The sequence below is a fragment of the Misgurnus anguillicaudatus genome, chromosome 21 (genome assembly GCF_027580225.2).
Source record: "Misgurnus anguillicaudatus chromosome 21, ASM2758022v2, whole genome shotgun sequence".
NCBI classification, from domain to species: domain Eukaryota; kingdom Metazoa; phylum Chordata; class Actinopteri; order Cypriniformes; family Cobitidae; genus Misgurnus; species Misgurnus anguillicaudatus.
In genome coordinates this window covers 32,162,096-32,188,028 of record NC_073357.2, presented here as the reverse complement: position 1 = coordinate 32,188,028, position 25,933 = coordinate 32,162,096, and the positions used below count along the sequence as shown (strand labels likewise).

At 37.9% G+C, this 25,933-nt stretch overlaps 1 protein-coding gene across 1 annotated transcript in view; it reads right to left on the bottom strand.

The window, feature by feature from the left end:
• The window catches only part of mtmr10 (myotubularin related protein 10), a 40,684-nt gene that overhangs the window by 2,235 nt on the left and 12,516 nt on the right, over positions 1–25,933 (bottom strand). The window contains exons 4-15 of the mRNA XM_055203165.2: positions 22,967–23,039; positions 18,969–19,111; positions 13,652–13,748; positions 10,634–10,781; positions 9,889–9,976; positions 9,575–9,663; positions 8,406–8,536; positions 8,104–8,173; positions 7,857–7,927; positions 4,006–4,178; positions 3,720–3,890; positions 21–209 (exon numbers count right to left, since the gene is read on the bottom strand). Coding sequence (XP_055059140.1) covers positions 21–209; positions 3,720–3,890; positions 4,006–4,178; positions 7,857–7,927; positions 8,104–8,173; positions 8,406–8,536; positions 9,575–9,663; positions 9,889–9,976; positions 10,634–10,781; positions 13,652–13,748; positions 18,969–19,111; positions 22,967–23,039 — 1,443 coding nt within the window. The remainder of the gene's footprint in view (positions 1–20; positions 210–3,719; positions 3,891–4,005; positions 4,179–7,856; positions 7,928–8,103; positions 8,174–8,405; positions 8,537–9,574; positions 9,664–9,888; positions 9,977–10,633; positions 10,782–13,651; positions 13,749–18,968; positions 19,112–22,966; positions 23,040–25,933) is intronic.

Sequence of the window (25,933 nt, the reverse complement as noted above, 5' to 3'; positions counted from 1 at the left end):
CTTGAATTTAAAGAGCTCACCTTGCTGCGCCTGTGCGTAAATGTTTTTACTGTGCCGTTCTGCACACAGGTGGCAATCTTGCCCACGTACAGAGGATTATTAAAGAGAGTCTGGTCTTTAAGACTAAACTGTTGAGACCAGTCCCACACAGGGGGAAACCGGAGAGCCTGGTCCTGTCCCAGGTGAATGCTTTTACTGCTGGCAAAATCCTGAGACAAAAAGACAGAAAGAGACAAAATGGTCAATGTCAGAAGAAAGAGGTGAAGATAAAAATAGTGCTATTTGACATTTAAATCTGTGCATATGGCAGACACTTTTATTCAAAGTGACTTGCAGTGTATTCGAGGTTTATATTAACAATACATGTGTTCTTTGGGAATCAAACCCATGACCTTTGTGTTGCCAATGCAATGCTCTACCAAATGAGCTAATAAAACAAATAGTACTTAAACTTTAAAAACTGATAATTTTGGTTCTGGATGACACATGCCATTTGATGGTGTACTAAAATACCCAATTATAAATTGAATCACAGAAACTCTGATCCAGGCAATATAGGGACGCATAACAATTAATCGCGATTAATCTATAGCAGAATAAAAGTTTTTGTTTACATATATATGTGTGCATAATAATAATGTATATATAAATATGCACACATGCATGTATCATTTTGAAAATAAAATTATTTATATATTAAGTATTTATATTTATATATAATATAAATTATACATAAATAAACAAATAAATGTATATACACATGTAAACATTTCATAAACATACACATGCATGTGTGTGCATTTATTTACACAAAGTTATTATACACAGTTCAAACACACACATACTTGAACAAAAACTTTTAATCTGCTATAGATTACCGTAATCGCGATTAATCGTTATGCATCCCTATATCCAACATTAGCATTTCTGTTACCGCACATCAATTTGATAGTACAGTATGATTCTTGCCAACTGTAAGAATATATTTCATTACATAACTCTGCATAATAATATTTTATGGTTGCACTTTATTTTACACTACATGCACTTGGATTCTTCAACAGTATTTGCAGATACCAAAATTTTCCCGCTTTTAAACATATCAATAAACTGTTAATACTACAACTGTCTAGACCTTTGCCTTACGCTGAAACAGTAAAACAAATAACCTACACTCTAAGAAAGAATGTGTTAATTTTAACACATTGTTTTGTGTTAAACTATTTAACACATTATGTGTTATTTTAACACATTATGTGTTATTTTAACACATTGTGTGTCATTTCGTGTAGAATGTGAGCTTAAATAAATGAAATGGACAACACAAGATGTGTTAAAACAACACAAAGTGTGTTATTCCAAAAATACTAGATGTGTTGTCCTTAACTAGACACAAGATGTGTTAATTTAACACATTCATTTTAAGAGCGTAGGAAGGAACATAAAACCTCTTGCTTAAAGTCCCACTGTGGTAAAAATCATGTTTTTATTGTTGTTTATATGTCTATGTGGTGTTTTTAATATGCCTCAAGACAAACCATGTGCAAATTCACCATTCAACACCAGTGCTGAGTATTTGATCCATAAATTTTATTTATGGATCAATACTTTTATATTATAGAATAAAGTTCTCCAAAGACATCTTATTCCTGTGGTTTGAAATTGACTTCGTTTGCTACGTCTCACACACACCTAACCATTCACATCATCACTTTGAAGTTTAACCCAGGGGTCTCCAACCTTTTTGTGAGCTAGTGCTAATGGATGTAAACCGGGCTACTCTACACTTTTTTGTTTAACTTGTTGATATGTTTTATCATTGTTTAAAATGTTAATTTACATAAAAAGCAAAGCTAATATAAAAAATATGTAATAAATAAATATCAAAATTTAGGCTATTAATAGAATGCAATATGGCGGGCAACTCACAGACCCAGTGAGGGCAACCTGGGCACCATGTTGGAGACCACTGGTCTAACCTAAAAACATTTATTGCTACAAACGCACAGCTTACGTATGCATTGTGAATTCGGACTTGGCAGTTATGTGTCTGAAACTATTGAAATTAGCATCTATTTATGTGTAGGAAAGGACGGAGGCGGTGGGACTAATTTGCATATTAATATCTATGGTCCGAGATGTACCATTGATGAGAGGCAGAGACTACTTTGCATATTCATCTGCGTATACTAAACGAGGGAATTACAGTCACACAGTTTTAAAGCATGTAGAAATGCCTGGAAAAACGTTTACATATGCTATTATGATGCTCAAAGTGGAGTTTTAAATGATAAAATTTTTGGCTACAGGGAGACTTTAACACTAATGTGTTTATATTGCCTGTGTCACTAAACGCAATCCAAATCTGTTAAAGGTTGCGTTCTTCCTGATCCAATTTTGTAAACCCTAGTTAGTGTGTAATGTTGCTATAATAGCATAAATAATACCTGTAAAATGATAAAGGTCAAAGTTCACTACCAGGCGATATATTTTTTTTAACAGAATTCGCCTTTTAAAGCCTACAGCGAACGGCCGGTTTGGACTACAGCCCTCTACTTCCTGCTTTAATGACATCAGTAAAACAGTTTTTTGACTAAACTCCGAGTCCGCACACAGGAATACGTCAGTTGTCAGCTAAGCTAACGGCAAGATAAGCTGCTGTCGAATCACAACACACTAAACAAACTACACAATCAGACTCGATACGTATTTCTGAAGGAGGGACTTCATATAACAAGGAAGACATCAGACCGTTTTAAGGGAAAATGAAAACAGCGCTATACAGATAAGTCAATTGTGTGAAAAATACCGCGTTTACACGTGAAACATGAACACATGTTATATTGCGCACTGTAAACCCAACCAAAGCTTCAAAAACACAGAAAGAACAGGACCTTTAAATTAGGCAAAGAAATTTCTTGCATTAATGTGTTTTCGGATGTTTTCTATTTTCTTTTCACAGTGCTGAAATGATACGGTGACTGTGGAAGACATCACTTTAATCTGATGTGTGTATGTTGAAGAACTGTCACTTTTTTGAGCGTGGGAAGTGCAGCAAAAACTTCTCAGAAAAATGAACCACAGTTACCACATGACTTGATCTGTCAATCTGTGGCTTAAGTGAATCTAAAGGCTGGATCTCTTCCTTCAGAGCAACAGATAAAGTGTGATAATCTTTCTTTCATTTCTAACGCAACATACTACAACGGCAACAAAAACAAATGAAAGATATACACAAAGTTATATAAAATATGTGTCCCTCGTTGGATTTTAATAATATTTTAGGCTAATGGATCAGATTTTAATATTTTAAGTGATAAATGTGTTGCACAGTGTACTAGTTTAGACAAAATGTTAAAGATTATGTTTAGATATAGTTACAAAGGTATGGTACATACATGTAAAAAGTACTGTAAAATAAATTGCTACCACTATTATTAATAAATAATAAATGTCTGAGCTGAACACAAAAGAAGATATTTTGATAAATGATGGTAAGCACACAGTTGACGCTACCCATTGAATTCCATAGTAGAAGTACTGTGGATGTCAATGGGTACCGTCATCTGTGTGCTAACCATCATTTATCAAAATATCTTCTTTTTTTAAAACAGAATAAAGAAACTCAGGTTTTGAACAAGATTAGGATGAACGATCCAAAACTAAGCTAGGCCAAACAAACTAAACTAATATACAAGTAAAAAAAGAAGTCATCTAACCCTGCTGTTCTCTGCTCTTTGTCGGGGGCAGTTGAAGAGGAAGGTACTAAAGACAGGAAGCCACATACTGTCCCCGAGTACAGTCAGATACACCTCAGTGAACTCAAATGCGGCTGGATATTGATTCCACAGCTGCCACACGCAGTCCAAAAACAGCAAAAACACAGGAGACTGCAGAGACAAAACGCGACCAATGAAGTCTGGTTTATCTGATTGAACCGCAGGCCACATATTCAGAAGTGGCTCACAAATAAACACACAAGATATCAGAATGTGACTGATTCACCTCCTCTCTATCGTTCTTCTTGAGATGGTTGCAGCGGTCCAGGAAGCGATGTCCGGCCATCACCCACTCCTTCTGGATGAGACCTTGGAAGCCATGTAGACTCCTGCAGTGAGGATCACACATCAGCTGAACTAGAGAGGAAATCACACAGCTCAGGTCCCGATCCTCCTTTTCTGTACACACACCAAAACAAAAAACAATTATCATTACTAGAGGTCGATCGATATGGGTTTTTTTTATGGCCGATGCCGATATTAAGAAAGCTGTATGGCTGACTGGCCGAACACACATGTTAAAACAGTAAATTAGAGACAAACAGAAAATTAGTTAAACTAAAAAACATTAGTTATGCATAACATTTATAAATATACCCGTTTAACGTACTTAAAACATATTTACAAGACATAATTAATGAGGATCTGACGTCTCGTGGTACTGTTTGAATAAAGGGCGATTTTGTAGGCTATCCGTAGCCTATGCGTAGCCTGACGTGCACCTCGCAAAAATGTTAACAGCGCGTCAGTTCTACGCGGACCGCAAGCGCTGTGATTGGTCCACCGAAACCCCTCCCGTCAGGTAAAAAAAAACTGCGTCATAGGTATTTCCGTTTGCGATGGTGAAAACAAAGATGAGCCAAGTTAGGGAGTGATTTAACTCAAACTGCAACGAAAGTCGCTGTTTATTTACTTCCATCATTGGTGGTCTTCTCAAATCATACACAACAAGTTGCTGTTTCTTCTTCGTTTGTGGGTTAACTTGCCAAGCTTCTTCTTCTCTGATGGTCGCGCTGCTACTGTGGTTACACCCGTGGATACTGCTTACCAGCGATTTGCGTGTGTGTTTGCACGTCGAAGCGGAGGACGACGCAAAAGTATAAATGAAAACCAACGCGGAACCTATGCCGTCGCAGCTACGCCGTAGGACCTACGCACGACTATAACGAGCCCTTAAGTGTGTTAAACTAGTGTGGTGTTGTGTGACACAACAAAGTCATGTTAAAAAGTAAATAATGATTAGGGCTGTCACGGTTATGAAATTTGGCTGATAAATTGTGACCATTATGACGATTAATTGGCTGTTTTAGGACTTTGCCGATTATGACAATTAATTGTCTGTTTTATTACTTTGAGATTTAATTCTCATAACTTTTTTGTTGTTGTATGAAATCGTTTTTACACATTGTTGTGGTTATTTCAATTAAATCTTTTGCAAGGTTTACCTGCCAGTAAATATTATACACATAACACATATTCAAAAGTAATTATTTTATAAATATATACTGACAAAGTTTCATAAGAAATAAACACAATAAAGGGTCTGAAAAATAATTGAAAATAAAAAAGCAATCAAAATAAACTGACAATAGCAGAACAGGCTTCAAATAGTAGCCAATCCTACTAAGGTCGAATTAGTACTGGACCACAATTTTGTAGTGTCTGCAAAAAAAAGCAATTCCTTGCAGATCCTTAAGAATAGCATCCTTAACTTCCCTAAATTTGGAATTGCTGTTTTGAAAATGTATGTTTTACCTGGCATATCTGCTTATCAAAGTTTTGCAGCATTTCTTTAAATGCTGTTTTTCCACTGTAATAAATGGCTTTGCAATGTACACTGTCAGTTAAAGAGTGCCATCTGATACAGTTTCGTTTGTACATGCGCTGCAGCTCCCCCTTGTGTTTTTTAAAAAGATGTGCAATCATTGCGGTGATCTGAAATCAAACCATCGCAATGAGACGACTATTTAATCATTGTGTCAGCCCTAATAATGATTGGTCATTTTACTGTCTGTCAGACAATAGCCTCTTTCACACAGTAATTCTGGTAAATTACCATGAATTTACCAGAATGAATTTACCAGTAAATACAAAAATGTACTGTTCACACATGCAGTGAGGTTCCGTCTTTTTACCAGTAAGACATCATTCACACATCAGTATCAAAATACCGGTAAACTCGGAGAGGAAGCGGAAGTTACCCGAGCTCCGTGTCGTATTTGTAAACAACGGCGGGTTATGACTTAATATCCACGGTCCGTATTTTGTTGTTTTCACATCTGTGGCAAACGGTCGCGAAGTTGCTCGTGATCAAACAACATTGCGTTAGGGGGCGTCAAACGGAACCTGCACGTTTGCACATTAGGCTTCACAGATGGTGTGCTAAGGACGTCGGCAATATGGCAAATAGACGGTGAGTTGTTTTAAACAACTTTGGTGAAGAAATGTGGATGTTAACTTCAGTTGTGTTCGACTTTTAGCAGCATGTGTGTGGAAACGTCCGTAAACAGTTCGGGGGTAAACGCGTCACCTGTATAAAAAACTTTCTGATTGGCCCGATCTGTCAGCGCGGTCTGACGTCGTCCGTTCTAAATGCCGGTAATCCTAGAATTTTTGTTCACACATAGCGCTTACCGGTAAATTACTGGTAATCTTACAACCTGTCTTACTGGTAAATTGGGAGCACTGATTTACCGGAAAGGTTTTGTTCACACATGACATGTTAACTGCAATTTACCAGTAAATTACCAGTAAAGACTGTATGTGTGAAAGGGACTATTGGCTTTACAATGAGTGACACTGAGTGTCTGTTTATTACAAACATCAAATTTAAGTAAAAGAAATTTACCGGACGAGAAAAAAATTTTATCGGCCAATGCAGATAAAAAAAATCCAAATATCGGCCTTTGCAACATATTGTGCTATCACTAATCATTACACATTAAAATGATTTTTGATATTTGGTCGTGTGTGAACATTCAAAGAAAAATGATGCAGAAAACAGAACAACCGATGATCAATAATATTTTGGGTTTTTCCATCCTGTCTTTGAACAGTATGTGTGACACGCTAGGTACCACTGAAAATAATTTTGACACATCCCTCATTACAATAAAATGAATAGGATTAAAGTAATGCAACAATAACAGGCAAGTGAGTAACACTGTGAATAAGTTTAATTAATTTAAAAAGTATTACTACACTCTAAAAAAACAAAATTGGGTCAAAAAGGGATGAACCCACGCTGGGTTGAAAATGACCCAGATGTTTTTAGTTTAACAAACTACTTATCTATCTAACCTCTAAAACTAATGCCACCACCAGCTAAACACTTATCCCAGTTGCTTGAACTTAATACCACCTGAGGACACTAGGAAGAGTACAGTATAGTAAGTTAAGCCCGATTTATAGTCGTGCGTAAGCTCTACGCCGTAGCTACGCTGTAGGTTATCCGCAGCCTGTGCGTAGCCTGACGTGCACCTCGCAAATTTTTTAACAGTGCATCAGTTCTACGCGGACCGCAAGCGCTGTGATTGGTCCACCAGAACCCCTCCCATCAGGTAAAAAAAACTGCGCCATAGGTATTTCCGTTCGCGACGGTGAAACAACAAAGATGAGCCAAGTTGAGGAGTGATTTAACTCAAACTGCAACAAAAGTCGCTGTTTATTTACTTCCATCATTGGTGGTCTTCTCAAATCATACACAACAAGTTGCTGTTTCTTCTTTGTTTATGGGTTAACTTGCCAAGCTTATTCTTCATTGACGGTCCGCTGCTACTGTGGTTACACGCGTGGATACTGCCTACCAGCGGTCTGCGCGTGTGTTTGCACGTCGATGCGGACGACGGCGCAAAAGTATAAATGAAAACCAACATGGAACCTACGCCGTAAGACCTACGCACAATTATAACGAGCCCTTTAGCCACAAAAATTTACCCACCCAAAAAAGTAGTCATACCTCGAAAGTACAGTAAACAACTATAATAATAAAAATTTTTTACAAACCTTGGAAAACAGAAACTGTTAACAAACATTTAAGTTGTAAACAACATTTTGTGCAAATAAGCAGTATCTTACCCAGAAGTATGACAGAGACGTGTCTGCTATCCAGCATATAGACGACTTCCACTGCATGCCGCAGAAACGTCCTGTGAGAATACCACAAACCAAACCAATCAAACCAGTGTTTACTGCATCTTAACACAAAACTCTTCAGAATACACAAACAAAAACTTTGCCTGTTTCTAAACTCTCTGGCACAAATTCAAGAACTTGAGAGACTCTCAAACATGCTGTTGGGGACTGCAGTGTTTGGCAGTCATACCTGACATACTCCATCCACCTCGAGCTCTCCAAGGAAGAAAGCCACTTCTCTTCAGACTCCTCGAAGGGTTCTGTACACATATACAAAACACAAGCAAAAAGACTGAAGTGTCATATGTTCCAGAAAAAATATATCATAGCTGTTTAAGACATTTTTTAAATGGGCTCTCAAATTATATAAGCAGGTATGTTCAGTATGTACTGTATATGTAAGACATGTCCAAAACCTTTGACATTTTGCATGCATGGTAAATATGAGTCTTGTTGTTCAATCTACTGTATACTGTTGAACAATCAGTTTACCTATGACACAGATCTGTCTCAGTTTCAGAAGAGCGGCCTGAATATCCTGGATGTTTGGGAGGTTTTTGTCCAGATCTGATTTGAAGACATCACTACGGAGGGGATGGCTTTTAGTTATGGCACTGGAAATCCTGCAAAATCACAAGTGTGTTTTTTTTTAAAAGGTTTCAATACAAAAAAGATAAAGACATAATGTGGCTGGTCTATATCTTTACACACAGGAATTTCTGGTAACCTCTTGAGCTGTTGTGACAAAAGATTAAAAGTGCAAGCGCAATCACAAAATCATTTTGAAACAAATGAAAAAATAATAAAACAATATACTGGTTAAAGAGTATGTAATCTCTTCAAATACTCAAGTTACTGCATCATTAAAGGAATAGTCTACTCATTTTCAATATTAAAATATGTTATTACCTTAACTAAGAATTGTTGATACATCCCTCTATCATCTGTGTGCGTGCACGTAAGCGCTGGAGCGCGCTGCGACGCTTCGATAGCATTTAGCTTAGCCCCATTCATTCAATGGTACCATTTAGAGATAAAGTTAGAAGTGACCAAACACATCAACGTTTTTCCTATTTAAGACGAGTAGTTATACGAGCAAGTTTGGTGGTACAAAATAAAACGTAGTGCTTTTCTAAGTGGATTTAAAGGAGGAGCTGTATTTTATGGCGTAGTGGCACTTTTGGGAGTAATTCGACTAGGCGCAGTAACACCCTCCCTCTCCCATTATGAGAGTGAGAAGGGGAGCGGACTTTTCAGGCGAGTCAAAGTACTCCCAAAAGTGCTATTACGCCATGAAATATAGTTCCTCTTTTAAATCCGCTTAGAAAAGCACTACGTTTTATTTTGTACCACCAAACTTGCTCGTATAACTACTCCTCTTAAATAGGAAAAACGTTGATGTGTTTGGTCACTTCTAACTTTATCTCTAAATGGTACCATTGAATGAATGGGGCTAAGCTAAATGCTATCGAAGCGTCGCAGCGCGCTCCAGCGCTTACGTGCACGCACACAGATGATAGAGGGATGTATCAACAATTCTTAGTTAAGGTAATAACATATTTTAATATTGAAAATGAGTAGACTATTCCTTTAAGCCTGAAACCTGAGATAAAGCCAAATCTCTTAGATCTATTTCTTGTCTTTAATCAAGTTTCTCTTACCTCTGCTCAACCTTCCTCTGCTGCTGCGGGTCACTGATGTTAGACATGCGGACCAATGCACTGCCACTGGCATGATTCCAGCACCATAACTATAACCAACAAACATACGCACGCACACAAAATGACCCTTTAGCCAAAGACAACACATACACTCTCTCTCACATCTATTCAATGCAAATTTATTGACATTTAAGTCTTGTATAATGTTTTTAACCATTGAACTAACTGATGACCTCTTTCTCCGAGTACAACTAAAACAGACTGTGATTTGTACATTTTTCACTCCAAAACCAATAATCGTTCACAGCACTCACCGGGAGACGCTGAGACTTAAAGCAGCAGGCATACTGCTTCAAATCCTGATCGGCTAGAGATCCTGGAACCACAAAGAACTCTGGGAGACTGAAAAAACAGCAGAAAAACACATTGAAACTCCACATGCAAACAGACACATGACCGTTGTCATACAATCAAAACCGAAAATACAGTGATGCTTCTTTGTGTTTTTATAATATTATAGTATTATAAACACGCTAAACTGATATTGCACTGAGCTTGTGAATCAGAACGAATCTTATGTCTGCCTGCGCAGATTTACATGAACCTCTTGTCATCTATGACCCAGTCTGTGAAAACCCAGCTAGTGTCATTTTTGTGATTTACAGTTTTCTACATAAAATCATCCTACGTAAGTAAGCATTTTGTGAAATTATAACCCTGATATTCTTACTCAGTAAGCACATGTCAAAGATTGAAATCAATGTGATTAATGAGTGAAATCAAACAGATGCTTTTAATCTCATAACTAGATTATGAGATTTTATCCTCAAATTTATTCACTTATCTTCCATCATCCTATTATAAAATATATTGGGAGGATTAATTCATCTATCCCGTTTAAGCACCCGTGACTGCGTTTTAGTTTTACATTAAAGGATCGCATAACTTTTGTGTCATTGGCTATATAAAGGTTACCAATCTAACATGCAACAAATATCCTTAAGCGGTTTATAACCAAGATAGAAAACTACAAAGGTAAAGTTGCATACACACACTCACCTGGGTGAGATGAAATAACCTTGATTGATAGTACACACCCTCCATTCTGAGGCGCCGGTGCGCTTGATCTCTCTATCCCAGTCAGAGGAAGAGTCAAACAGAGGGGTCTGCAGACCCCCACCAGGGTCAACACCATTCACCTGCTCACCTAAATAAATCACATGTGTACATGTTCAAACTGCAGTGAAGGGATGTACAAAAATGTAAATACTCAATTAAAATTTACAAACTGTGACAGATACAAAGAGCATCTAGATAAAAAGCATGTGCTTGTTTCACAAAACAAGATGTTAGACTATTTAATTAAAGGTGCATTGTGTAACTTTTAGAAGGATCTCTTGACTGAAATGCAATATAATATACATAACTATATTATCAGTGGTGTATAAAGACCTCACATAATGAACTCTATGGTTTTTATTACCTTAAAATGAGCAGTTTTTATCTACATAAAAAGACACAACGGGTCTCCTTACATGGAAGTCATGTACCCCTACAGTACCCCTAAACGGACAAACTGTTTTATACAGCGTGTTTCGTCCCTACATTGTCTCAGGCGATGACATGTTTGTAAACATGTTGGCATGTTTGGCCTTTTATTGCGTTTAGAAATGGAGGTTGGTTGCAATTCGCAATCTCACCACAAAATGCCGCTAAAACCCCCATATTACACCTTTAATTACAAACATTTGCATGATATTTGACTTAGGTAATATCAAAAACTTTATTTATACGTTGTTTTGTGAAGTTAAAGTGACTCTTTACTGCACTGCTAGTCAAGTGTGTAATCGACAAAGCACTAATTTTAATAAAGTTGACATGTACAGTAGACCGAATCAAATTAAAGGTCACATTCTTTCTGATCCCATTTTCAAACTTTAGTTAGTGTGTAATGTTGCTATAATAGCATAAATAATACTTGTAAAATGATAAAGCTCAAAGTTCACTGCCAGGCGGCATATTTTCTTTAACAGAATTTGCCTTTCAAAGCCTACAGCGAATGGCCGGTTTGGGCTACAGCCCTCTACTTCCTGCTTTAAATGACGTCAGCAGAACAGTTTTTTCACTAAACTCCGCCCACAGGAATATGTCAGTCGCCAGCTAAGCTAACGGCAAGCTAAGCTGCATATCGAATCACAACACACTACACAAACTTCACAATCAGAACTCGATACTTATTTCTGTAGGAGGGACTTCATAGAATAAGGAAGACATCACCCTGTTTTGAGGACAGTGAAAGGAGGACATTGTTCACACTGTCAGTTCAAATCCTATTTTGGTGCTTATCTGATTGGAATCCAATCACATTTAGAACGTGTGAACGGCAAAAACACACATATTTTACTAATCCTTTTCAAATTGCATTTGCTAAAATCCATTTCAGTCTGACTGCTCTCATCGCATTTGTGTAGCTTTTCGGTTACGTCATGTCACGTCACGTAAACACACCAGAGGTCGAGGCAGATTGTCGTGCCACCACGACGTCATTGCCATAGAAATAGCGCAGATAATCCTTAAAACCGTAGAACACTCCAGGACGCACAGATCGCATCTGAAAAGTTGTGATGCACAATATGGACAGTTAAACCCCATTCACACAGACCTTTGGTCCCAAAAAATACCCGTAACATTTCCAGGCAAGATTCTGCGTGAACACAAACTTGTCCCGTAAATCATCTGGGATCGTTGCCGGAAAGAGGACCTAGTAAGATACACGGAAAACCCTCTGTGTGAACAAGAAGCCGAAACAATCACAACTAAGTTATGGTTCAGCTCTTTAAAACGAGAGATTTACATGCACATAAACATTTACGCAAGAAATGTCGCAAACTAAATTGAAGCAGTTATTAGGAAATGATAAATGAGACGCATAAAGAGGACGCGTGTGTCATGGAAACATGAAGTTGGTTCAACTCTTTAAAATTAGGGATTTACTTGCAATACAGCATTCACGACGAGAAATGTCAGCAAACTGGACTGACGCAGTAAGTTAGCTCGTCACTTATTGCGCTGAAGCGGAGATCATTCAGCAGCATAAAAAATATTGTGTCACATGCTCATATGAGGTTATAATAATCAAAAATGCCCACGTATCAGATATCAAGATATCATCCAGCTTCTAAAAATGGGGGTTTTAAATGCATATTAACTACCATGATGAGAAATCTCTGAAAACTGGATTAAAGCAGAGATCAGGGGGATCGTCAGATATCCCCTCTGAAGCTGAGATCATTTACCAGCATAGAATGGCGCGTCATGCGCTTCTTTATAGTATTATCATAAACAAAAATGCACGCAAGTGGTTTTTGGAGAGAGAAATAATAAATAATATGCAAACTTCAGACGCTGCGTAGAAGATAGTGCAGGACTTTACAGGTCACATGTCTTTCCGGGACCTTGCATATTCCGGAAAATCATTGGCAGTGGGAATGAACAAAAAAATCAAACAGGATGCATTTTCCGTGTATTTTCCGGAATGTCTGTGTGAAAAGGGCTTTAGTTTGTCAAATCGGATATGGACCAAAATCTGATTTAGACTGACAGTGTGAACAATGTATAAATATCTCATTCAATTAATAGAAATCTTTAAAGGCATTGTACTGAAAAATTTTGTTAAATTTGCTACATAGCCATGTTCCCACCCAACCCAATTAACAAAAAAAACTGTTCATGATCTAAGTGAATCAAACAAGTGCCAAATTTATTTTGGATACAGAACAGCGAATTACATTGAAATACGAGAAGCTTGCATATGGGCAGTGTCACATTCTGTCATTTCTAAAACCACATGTGTTACAATGTAGCCCTGTAATAGCAGCCATATAAAACTCAATATAGGCCCTGCTATTCACAACTTGAGACTCTGTCAACACTCACACTTTGAATTCTCTGAAATGTTTCCTCATGTCATGACTTGCATGAAGGTTAAATGTATGGACCTCTTAAAACTTAATTTAGCAGCTTGTGAAAACAGCGCAAAAAAATTGTGGGCGCAAGCCCATGTGTGTATTTTCATACCCGTGGTCGATCCGTGGTATCGTTTTCCGACGTATTCGAATCCAAAGAGTAGCTGTGGGTCAGCAGGGTGGGAGTAATGAGCGATGGCCAGACATACCTGTAAAATGACATCACACATTAACATGACTTCAGGCACTATATCCATACTGCATGACCTTCACTCAAAAGACAGGAGTGTGATATAATTACAAACAAACTGCTCAAGCATATCGGCTTTGAAATACAATAACAAAAAGCTGTTTATGTTCCAAACCAAATCCAAACTTTACGCTGACATGACAAACACTACTGCTCTGTTACAAATAACAAATATAATGAATAATCTTGATACAGGCATTTGGAAGTGAAAATAGCCCAAGCTCAAAAATCTGTCTCACTTCATCTCGCAAGAAGTGGTTGTTGCATAACTGAACGCTAACTGCCTGCCAATAAACATGACATGTACTGCATTCATTTAACTCTTGATACAAAGCACTACTAGTTAAGTCCAGAACTAAAAGACAATACAGTGCAGCTTGGGAATATTTCTGTCCTTATCTCATCTTGTCTGCTTTCCTGAAACACCTGTTAATCAGCGCCCATTCATTCAGTTAGTATAGCTTTTCTTGGCACCACTGTTGGATCCAGGCATGGAAATATTCAATAACACTGCATACAAAGCTTAAGCTGGTCTGGGCAACACCTTTACTACACACTTACTATAGCAACATAAAGCAAAAAAAATTTACAGTTGCAGTCTAAACCATGAATATGCTAAGAGAAAATAGGAGAGACAATTACATAACGTCTATGTGCCGTGAGTGAAGAATTTAATGAATCTCATGTTTGTATTGGCAACAGCAGAGCAAAGTGTTCAGGTTCATGTATGCTGACGGTACATTCCTAAAGTATGGCGGTAACAAAACAAAAAGGAAAAGAGATCACTTTAAACATGAGGAGAGAAATTGTGTGCATGCAAAGGGAACAGCGGCTTCCAATTGGATATAATTCAATTAGAAGTTGGCTTTTTTTATAATTTATAAAGAAGAGTATGGAGTGCCTGGCGAGTTAAAGGGATAGTTCACTCAAAAATAAAAATTGTCTCATCATTTACGCACTCATATGTCATTACAAACCTGTATACATTTCTTTGTTTCTGATGAACACAAATGAAGATATATTGAGGAATGTTTGTAACCAAACTGATCAGAGTTTGACATCCCTGATTCAACTCATCAGCTTGTTAGTGTGTTAAAGGATTAGTCAATTTTCTAAAAAAAAAAAAAAAAATCCAGATAATTTACTCACCACCATGTCATCCAAAATGTTGAGTCGAGAAGAAATTATGTTTTTTGGGGAAGGCATTCCAGGATTTTTCTAGTTTTAATGGATTTGAGTGGACCACAACACTTGACAGTTTTAATGCAATTTGAAATTGCAGTTTCAACGCAGCTTTAAAGGACTCTAAACGATCCCAAACGATGCTTAAGGGTCTTATTTAGTGATTGTAATTTTTGGGTAGAAAAATAAAAAATATGCACTTTTAAACCACAACTTCTCTTCCTCCGGTCGTGTGACGCGCCAGTGCGACCTCACGTAATACATCATCACGTCAAGAGGTCACGGATGATGTATATGCGAAACTACGCCCCAGTGTTTACAATATGGAGAAAGAGGACAGTTCCGACGTTGTTCTATGTCGAATGATACAAATTAATGTCTTTGTGTTAGTTTATTGTTTAAAATGGTCCGCATATGTGCGTTTCATATATGAAACACGTGACCTTTCGATGTCACTACGCAATTACGTGAGGTCGCGCTGGCGCGGCACACAGCCAGAGAAAGAAGAGAAGTTGTGGTTTAAAAGTGCATATTTTTTTGACAAAAATGACAATCGTTTTGCTAGTTAAGACCCTTATGCCTCGCTTGGGATCGTTTAGAGTCCTTTGAAACTGCAATTTCAAACTGCATTAAAACTGTTAAGTGTTAGGGTCCATTAAAGTCCATTAAAATGAGAAAAATCCTGGACAAAGACAGACATCAACATTTTGAATGACATGGTGGTGAGTAAATTATCTGGATTTTTTAAAAGAAAATTGACTAATCCTTTAATTTGAGAGGCATCTCCAACATTTTGGTGGGAAGCTGATGAGCAGAATTGTTTTTTAGGAGAGATCTGCCACGTAGGACTGGGAAACCCTGATATAGAATATGATGAGCCATATGGACTCCTCTTTATTGTGCTATTACAGTGTTTTTGTCCTTTTAAAGCTCAAACTTGTAAAAATGTGGCCACTATGAACTATGTAATTTGTATGGAAAAATATTTATTTTTTTAGGTGAACTATTTCTGTTTCTTTTGCTGTGCATGTCACGCACTTCCTCCGGAAAACCTACAACCATAACATAAAAAAAGAGGTGTGCGTTACAGCAGCTCTCAGAAAGACACCCTCACGTAAGATCTGTAGCTAAACGTTCACTCGCACCCGGCACAAAAGCATCACAGAAACTTTGAAAAAAGTAACTTTAGGATAAATGTATGTGTTTGCTCAGCATATGTAAGGGTTACGCTCAATGGGCTTTTTGTTCCTCTGGGTTTTCTTGCCTCTAGCTCTCCCTTTCTTCACACATTCTCAGGAGCTGGCAGACTGTGTATAGTTGAACTCTGGCACCTCTTTTTTTCCACCACCCCCTTTTCCTTTACTCCTTTTATAGCACGTTCCCCCCAATTCAGGTCGTGCATTTGGTATATAACCATAGGTGAAATGGTCTGTTTTATTCCCTGAGGAGTTCCAGTCTTACATTTTCCTATTACCGAAAGGAAAACTCCCTTTTCCTCTTTTAAAAACATAAACAGGTTAAAATGACGCCTTTTAAGAATCTAGTGACTAATCGTGATGACTAACCATCATTCCACAGATACTATGGGAACTGTTGACTTTGCTCTGAGTCATGCTACAGGAATGATGGATCAGGACCTGTTATCCACCTCTGACAGCCATTGAGTCAGCGGCACAATGTGGATATGTTCATTTTATACAAAGTTTCACATTGCCAGGCAACAACAGCTGTTGTGAAGCAACAGGACGGGTTTGTAGGCCGGTGTGAGTCAGAGAGCTCTTTGCATGATCGGATCAGCTTGCATAAAGAGAGCTTTTTATGCACTTTATGGTGCAGATATAACAGGAGGGAGAGACATTCCTCTGCAGAACACGCTTTATTTTATGAGGCACTGAGCCTCTGATGGTTTTGGTGGGAACATCAAACGCTCCAACTGTGGTGCATTTTCTTGCCTTTTACGTCTTGGAGAAAGTGAAAAGAAAGACATAATTGAGATGTTTGAAATAACTGGGGAGATGGGAAAACGCGGTTAAAGGTGTTCACAATCCATCCACTGTTAAAAAGTGAATGTTTTTTTTTATGTATTAATGCATTGTTTACTATTCGATTCTTAAGACCAATTCAACTAGTAACATTTACATTTATTCATACAGCAGATGTGTTAATCCAAAATGATTTAGAAAAAAATTGAATATCTTTCACTTTTAACAAGCCAACAAAGGAATAGAGTAGGAATACTTGAAGAGTTTGGTTCCAAAACGCAATAAACGCCATTTAAAAAAAAATGAGTTACCGCCAAAATCAGTATTATATTTGGTCAGTATTAATAATGTAATTCTTCATTTTACGGAAAATCCGATATCCACCATGTTATTCTGTCATCTTTTCTCCCTTTTTTCGCAAAACGAGATAAACACCAGTCCTCCTTCTCTGCAGAATGCAATAAATCCCCTCAACAAATCACAGCGCACCAATCCATGCATTGTCAACAACGGCAGCGCTTTGAATACACACAGAATCCTAGTTTTCCTCATCTACTTTGTACTTCGTGATCAGCAAACAAACAAAAACAAAATAATACTTTTGATACATTGATAAACATGTAGTGTTTTTTGGTGGCGGGGAAGAAACGTAAGCCATCAAATTTGAATAATTTACGTGAGAGACACTCGGGCGACTGAAAAAATGCCGGCCGTTTCTTGTTCTCACGCGACAATCCCAGGGGATTTTATGAAAAACTTTACATTATTTTACTCAAAGTTAACGAGTCATCGAGCAGGACCAAAACATTTTACAGCTGACTGCTGTTAAAAAAGTTCAGCGACGACGTCCCAAGAATGACCGCAGCAATGACAGTGTTCTTAATATGACAAAGTAAGTGTTTTGGTTAATGCCATTAATGTTTTGATTTTTAATCAGTGTATACCACTAGTCAACTAAATCAATATAACATGGCAAAGATAAATGCACATTTATATATTGATTCAACAGATTTATAGCATTTTGAATAAATAATCAGTTTTTATAATAAATCTTTGAAATTCAAATTATGGATTTGAATTTTTAATGTTATTATAACCTAAAGATGCTATTCACGAACCCCAGTCTGGGAAACCCTGCCCCACGCCATAGGCTGCGTGTCGGTTTTTAATTATACTTCTACGTTGTTGACCATGCCGACATGCAGACCACTAGTAAGCAGTGTCGACGGGCATGTTACTGCTGTACCCCACAAATAAATCAAGGGAAAAGCAGCAACTTGTCAATAAAAGCGGCAACTAGGTACCTTAACTTGGTCCAGTTTTGTTTTTACTGTTGCAAGTGGTAAAGTGTATGAGAAAATGTGATGCTATCACAGATTTTTTGACCTGAGGAAGGGGTTCCAGCAGACCAACAGTGCTTGAGGTCTTTGGGGAGGGGCACCGCAGGGTACAAGGTAGGGTACGCGACTCGACGCAGAAGTATAAATTATGCTTTACAGCTCTGCTGTTGCTTTAGAGTCCAACAGACATACACGGTAGATGAAAGCAATGCTGCCTTGTTGAAGAGTTAAACTATAATCCCATCATCCTACATTGTCTCAGTAGGGGAGCAGCAGATGAGAGGAAAGTCCTGAATCATTCTTCCTGAAACATCACACACATAACTCTAAGAAAAACCTTCCTCACAATTCTGACTGTGCACGGATAAAACAAACTGAAAAGGCTAAATACTTGCAGAGAACCATACATGCTAGGAAGCCAAATCCAAACTTTCGAGATAGGCCTCTAAAATGTGGCAGCTCCTCATACTTAGTGTTTGTCTGCAATTTTACTTCAGGAGAAAAAAAACTGACTTTAGTGAAGAGGGAGGTGTAGTTAAAGCCCTTAGCTTTTAATCCTCTTAGAGAAAACCACAATCGCTCAAAACACAAGAGGTGTGTGAGCATGTGGGAGTGTGTTTGGTTGCAAGAAACCGCAAGGCTAGTTCATTATGTATGCGTGTATGCACAGCGTACCTTTTTAGCACTCTCGGGTCCAGCCTCATCGAAGCGGAAACGAATTATGCGAAAGTCTTTGCAGTAGAGGATGAGCTCAGTGGGGTTAAACTTCAGCTTCTGATTGCATCCTAAAACCTTCTGCTTCCCCTTAGCATCATTCACTAGAAAGGAACACAACATTTTTATTATAGACAGTAAACAGACAACTGGAAGCGATGGAGATGAGAGGGTATGCCAATAGGCCAGACTTCAACTTCTGAATCATGCTTAAATGCATCATAGCATTTGCACTACCTCCTAGGCCAATACTACACCCACTCACAGATTTAATGTAATCTCACTATTGGACATCACATGTGTTTATAATCTGTATTACATAATATTCAAACAAACAGTTGTTCAGAGGCTGCCTCAACACTGCTTTACTGTATTGCATGCAATTTTTTTCGATATTATATAATGTAAACATACAGTACTGTGCAAAAGTCTTAGGCCACCATGCTACCATTACATGTGTTGTTTTTGAAATTGTATAGTGATCATATATAATCTGTCTCTTTATTAGAATACAACCAGAAAATACATTAAATATGTATGTAGTATTAAAAACAGTATAAAAGTATAAGCTGAAGTGTCAAGTATTTAGGGTAAACTCCCCTTCCACTTGACTCAAATGACTTCAGTCTCCTTAAAAAAAAGATGTGTTTCGTGCCAAGAGAGGTCACACTAAATACTGACTGATGCCTGAAGAAGACATTTAGTTCTGAAAATGGTTTTGTTTTTAATTTTGTGTACATATTTCCTGTATTTTTGGGTGTGTATTTTAATATAAAGAGTGAAAAATAAATACGGATGGACATTAAAACTTTGGTAAAACAACAAAGCTGGTGGTGGTGGCCTAATGCTGCGTTTACACCAACCGCGGTAGAGGCATGAAGCGCAAGTGATTTCAATGTTAAGTCAATGTGAAGACGCGTTGATGCGCGTCAGGAGGTCCCGCGGCGCGGAATAGCCGAATTGAGCGTTGTGCGCGGTACGCGGAATGGTGCATTTTGTGGTTCACGCGAATTTGCGGCTGACGCCCGAGTTGAAACATTTTTACTTTGGCGGAATTTCGCGGCGCGTTAACCAATCAGGAGCCTGCTTGCTGCTGTGCTGGCAGCCCCGCCCGGAGTCACTCATTTAACCAACGCTTGATATTGTCCATAAGCAGTCACCCAGAGCTATACGATACACGTTCTTATTTCGGAATAAAAAGGACCTCGCTTAGAAGAGTGTCAGTGAGGACTTTGGGCAACCTTGTAAGTTGTAATACACACTTCACTTTTGAGTCCCTTGACGTTTATCGACCCCTCGCCGTTTATTTCCCCCTATAGTAGTTACCAAATACAAACTGGTAACTCTCTCGATAAATGCACAATCAACATCAGTCATATTGCAAACAGACAACCGCATTGCTTCTTGTGGGAGGGGCAAGTGCTGAGTTTGCCTCTACGCGCGTCAAATGCTTGCTTTTGCCGCGCGTCTACTTCGCTCTACACGGGCGAATGCATTTAAACTGTTCAAGCGGCAAACTAGCCGCGGTAGATGCGATTTTGACGCCTGAAACGCGGTTGGTGTAAACTCAGCATAAAACTTTTGCACAGTACTAAATACATTTAATAAATGTCTCATTTCCCATTTCCAATTTATTCAAGAATACCAATTACATCATGACAGACCTAAATTAAAGTACAAATTACAGAAAAAGGAGAAGGCAGGTGTCCTTCCCTAAAGTAAATCACTATGTAACCTAAAGTAACACATTATGTATCTTCATGATAGGGAATATAAAAGTGGTAAAAAATTTATTAGTTGACACCACTTCTGTTTTTAACATCAGAAATTTTAGAGAACAGAATCGCTTACAGTTCCTGTTACTCAAGTAAAGCATATCCACAAATAGACTATATAGAGAAAAGAAGTGGTCACCAGAGCAAGAAGTGTGTATTACATTTCTAAAAAAAAAAAAAAAAAGGTCAGATGGCTCTTGTTCTAGTAGGCAAACACATTTAAAATATCTCAGGTGGGTAGTACATTTTTAGATGAGAAAACAAAACAAGTTTTAATCAGTAGACAAAACATTATATTCTTAAACCTGATTATACAACAGTTAGTTCTGGGCCAATAATTTGATTAGAGCAGTGGTGTTATTATGTATAACATTGTTTTACAGTTTAAGCCACTCCACATTACAAAAAAATCTTTGGAAACTGTTTCATTGGTGGACTAAACATAAACAATATAGTCGGCTATATTCTGTGTGAATGGAAGTTGATATTAACTTCTTGTTTATAGAATTGGTTAATCAAAGCAATATCAGGTTCGCAATTGTATTGTTATGCCGAGTATCACCCCAGTTGTGGTTTGGCCGTAGATACGAGCCACAAGGCACTCTAGCTTGTGTGATCAAGAGTGCTTTTAAAGTAAACATTAAAATATGACCACAATTTGCAGCAGACAAGACTTCACTGATCAACATGTGTATTGCTAAAACAACAGACTTACTGACTTACTTTCAGTCCTATAATTAATACAGTATTAGGACGGCCTATAAAGGCACTATCCCAGACTGTGGGGGTCACTGCATGTCTTGCTGGCAGACCGGAGCTTTAAAGAACACTGTGTGTTTATGCCAAGCTCCAATCTCTAAGAAAAGTCTTTTGTTGAAGCAACATGGACAGAGCGAATAAAAAAACAAAAACGCAGGCTTCTTGCTCTTTCTGTTTAACATAGCAATCCAATACTTGGGGGGCTAAGTCAGCAACGAGGGGAGTGCAAGATCTAACACAAACAAGATTAATCGGGCCGGGCTCGGGCTGCAGTCTGTCTGAATGAGCTCATCTAGAGCTATGCTAAAAACAGACACCCAAACAGGTTCTGCAGCTATGCTGCACTATCACAACTGACTACATCACTTGTGGAAAATCCAAGTAAACAGAGTTACAATAATGCATTTAAGACACGTGATCCTTTCTGTTATGTTTATATACACTCTAAAAACAAACGGTGCTATGTAGCACCAAAAGTGGTTCTTTGCTCGTAATCATAGAAGAACCATTTTTAGTGCCATATAGCACCGGTGAAGCACCTGTATAGCACCTGTGTAGAACCATATAGGGGCCATATAGCACCACATATGGTTCTACATAGCACTATATGGTTCTACACAGGTGCTTCACTGGTGCTATATGGCACTAAAAATGGTTATTCTATGATTACGAGCAAAGAACCACTTTTGGTGCTATAAAGCACTGTTTGTTTTTAGAGTGTACTGTAGAGGTTTGTGAAGAGAAAAAATAAGAAAGATAAACAATATTAGCCACTTAGACACTTCAAAATATTGTCATTCAAGCTATTCGTTTTAAAGGAAAACACCACCGATTTTCAAAAGTTTACTATGTTCTTTCCTCAACTTAGACAAATTTATACATACCTATCTTTTTCAATGCATGCACTTAATCTTTATACCGCGCCCTATGAATGTGTTAGCATTTAGCACAGCTCCATTCATTCCTTAGGATCCAAACGGGGATGAATTTAGAAGTCACCAAACACTTCCATGTTTTCCCTATTTAAAGACTGTTACACGAGTAGTTACACAAGTAAGTATGGTGGCACAAAATAAAACTTTTGTTTGGAGCCATAGGAATGAATGGGGCTAGGCTAAATGCTAACCCATTCATGAAGCGCTGTACAAAGATAAAAAGTACAAGCATTGAAAAAAGATAGGTATGTATTAATTCATCAAGTTGAGGTAAGAACATAATAAAATATTGAAAAACGGTGGTGTTTTCCTTTAAAGCATAGTAACAACTTAGTAAAGTCATGTCTCTATAGTGTGCACACACAACAGGTAACATTCTGCCTGTATACAGCCTTTTGAGTATCAGTGGAATAGAGCAAAAGTACAAAGTCTGAGTGTGGCAGGTGGTTTGCTGGTGTTTGGGAAGTGTGCTATAGTCACAGTGAATTACCTGTCACTACCTGCTCCACACAAGCCAGAGGAACGTCATGTTCACCCAAGAGATGGTGTGTGCACTGGAACCTCTTTAAATGAAGGACAACAACACATTATTAAATTCAACTGCTATCTACCATTATAATAATAATTGTATCTCCACTACATGTACTTTTTTGTCAAAGTTGTTCATTATTAGAAACTTCACATGGGGTTGAACCAGTTTAGTTAGTTACTTGTTTTTTGTTGTAAGTCAACTGTGATAGTTAACTGAACAATGCAGATGATTAACATGCATATCAGCAGATTTAGAGCTACGTTACTAGAAGCAGTGACTTTACAGATTTATATGTACAGCAGTTTCCACTGCTATGGAAAAGTATGTTACAATCCTTTAAATGACATTGTCATAAGTCTGTTTATTTTTACAGGGTTTCTGAGTAAGGGGTTAATCATTTTCCATTATGCATTGAAAACTAGCAAAGCAAGCTAAATAAAAACACTAAAAAATATAATTTGGCATAAACCTTACACAACTCATTTGTACTAATAGCATTATTTAATGCTACAGCATATAGGAAAGATACAGTACTGATCACTAATGGGACCAAAGGCAAAATTGCTCTGTTTGCTATGAAGTCTACAAATGTCTAAACATTAAATGGTGAAAAAATATGGGAGTCATGGGACAAAAGTACAGAATATTACATTCTACCTGTCACCTGTTTTAACAAATACAATTTACCAACTCAACGGAGCAACGCTTTTAGATTTCAATACTTCTATCTAATGTGAGCATATTGAGAAAATTGGCTCACAAGTGTTAAGTGATGAACTGTGTCCTGATGCGTTTATTGGTCACACATGAAAAGCAGAAAATATGAAGTATCAGTTTGATTTATTGCTTCTGCAGTCTTGCATTTGGGGACAACACACATACAGTAAGTCAGGGTGAAATCAAATGTTAATAACATGTTATATTCTGTACTTTTGCCCCATATTCATCTCACACTGTTTTGTCTCCACAGCAAACAGGGCAATTTGTCTCTACTGTCTCAAAGGGGGGGCACTGTAGTTTAAAGTCCCTGTAAAGTCAATCTTGAATATTGTTTTTAAACATCACAAATGGTAGAATGCATTCCTGAAACACGCCACAAAGACTGTGAACTACAGTCGTCTGAAAAAGTGTTTTTTGCATGTTTGTCTTACTTTAATGTTTCAGATGATGAAACAAATTTACATATTAATCAAAGATAACACAAGTAAACACAACATGCAGTTTTTAAATGAAGGCTTTTATCATGAAGGGAAAACAAAATCTAAACCCACATGGCCCTGTGTGAAAAAGTGCTTGACCCCCCATTACAACATAACTTTGATAACTGTGATTTATCACACCTGAGTTCAATTTCTCTAGCCACACCCAGGCCTGATTACTGTCACACCTGTTTGCAATCAAGAAATCACTAAAATAGGACCTGCCTGACAAAGTGAAGTAGACCAAAAAATCCTCAAAAGCTAGCCATCATGTAGACATCCGAAGAAATTCAGAAAACAAATATAAAAAGAAATTACTTGAGATCTATCCATCTGGAAAAGGTTATAAAACCTTTTCTAAAGCTTTGGGACTCCAGTGAGAGCCATTATCCACAAATGGCGAAAACATGGAACAGTGGTGAACCTTCCCAAGAGTGGCAGGCCGACTAAAATTACCCAAACGACGACTTGTGGAAGAGGTAAAAAAGATAATAAAATAAAATAAATTAATTTATCATGAATTCTGTGCAATTAAACCTAAAAACAAAATAAGACTACTAACCAACAGCACTACTTCATATCATTTAATATGTTTTGTTTAATTACAAGTTGAGTTTTAAAACTTTTTTTGTCATAAATTTTCTTTGGGGGGGCCACGAACGAACGCGCCATATACAAGGGGGGCTGCACGCTGAAAAAGTTTGAGAACCACTGCTGTAACAGACTCATTGCAAGTTATCGCAAACACTTGATTGCAGTTGTTGCCGTTAAGGGTGGCCAAACAAGTTATTAGGTTTAGGGGGTAAGCACTTTTTCACACAGGGGGGGTTTGGATATTGTTTCCCTTCAAAATAAAAACCTTCATTTTAAAAACTGCATGTTGTGTTTACTTGTGTTATCTTTGATTAACATTTGAGAAACATTAAAGGACAAGTTCGGCATTTTACACTTAAAGCCCTGTTTTCAGATTGTTTATGATGAAATAGAACGGTTTTGACTGAAATTTGGACATATGATGCTGTCCCGAGAACTCTCGGGTGTCTGCTCTATCACCTCCCACCTCCACAATGGACGCATAGGTGCACTGGAACAATCCCTCCCAAAATGCACCAAACCCTCGTTCACAAAGACGTGAAACTCACCGAGTGGTCAGGAGTGTTCACTGATATGCCCACACAAAAATAGCTGCAAAAGATGCTTTCCAACAGGTTTTATTGTAGTTTTTGTCCAACTCCATTGACTTGTATTAGATGTGCTGTGAGGTACGGTATTACTCTGCGCTGGTAACATTGTTTGTATTCTTGCAATTGTCAAAGGTGGATTATCACCACCAACTGGGCTGGAGTGTCTATTATTCAAGCTCTCAGCGGAAGAATGTACGAGTGTGAGGCATTTGGAAAAATAGGTCCACAAGTTTACAACGAATGGTAAAACACCTGTTGGAAAGCATCTTTTACAGCGATTTTTGTGTGAGCATATCAGTGAACATCCTGACCACTCGGTGAGTTTCACGTCTTTGTAAACGAAAGTTGAATGCATTTAAGGAAGGATTGCTCCAGATTGTTCACACCCGAAAATTCTCGGGACAGCATCACGCGTCCAAACCTCAGTCAAAACCACCCCATTTGACCACAAACAATCCGAAAACGGGGCCCCAAGTGCAAAATACCGAACTTGTCCTTCAAAGTGAGACAAACATGCAAAAAAGTGGACAAGCCCCCACTGA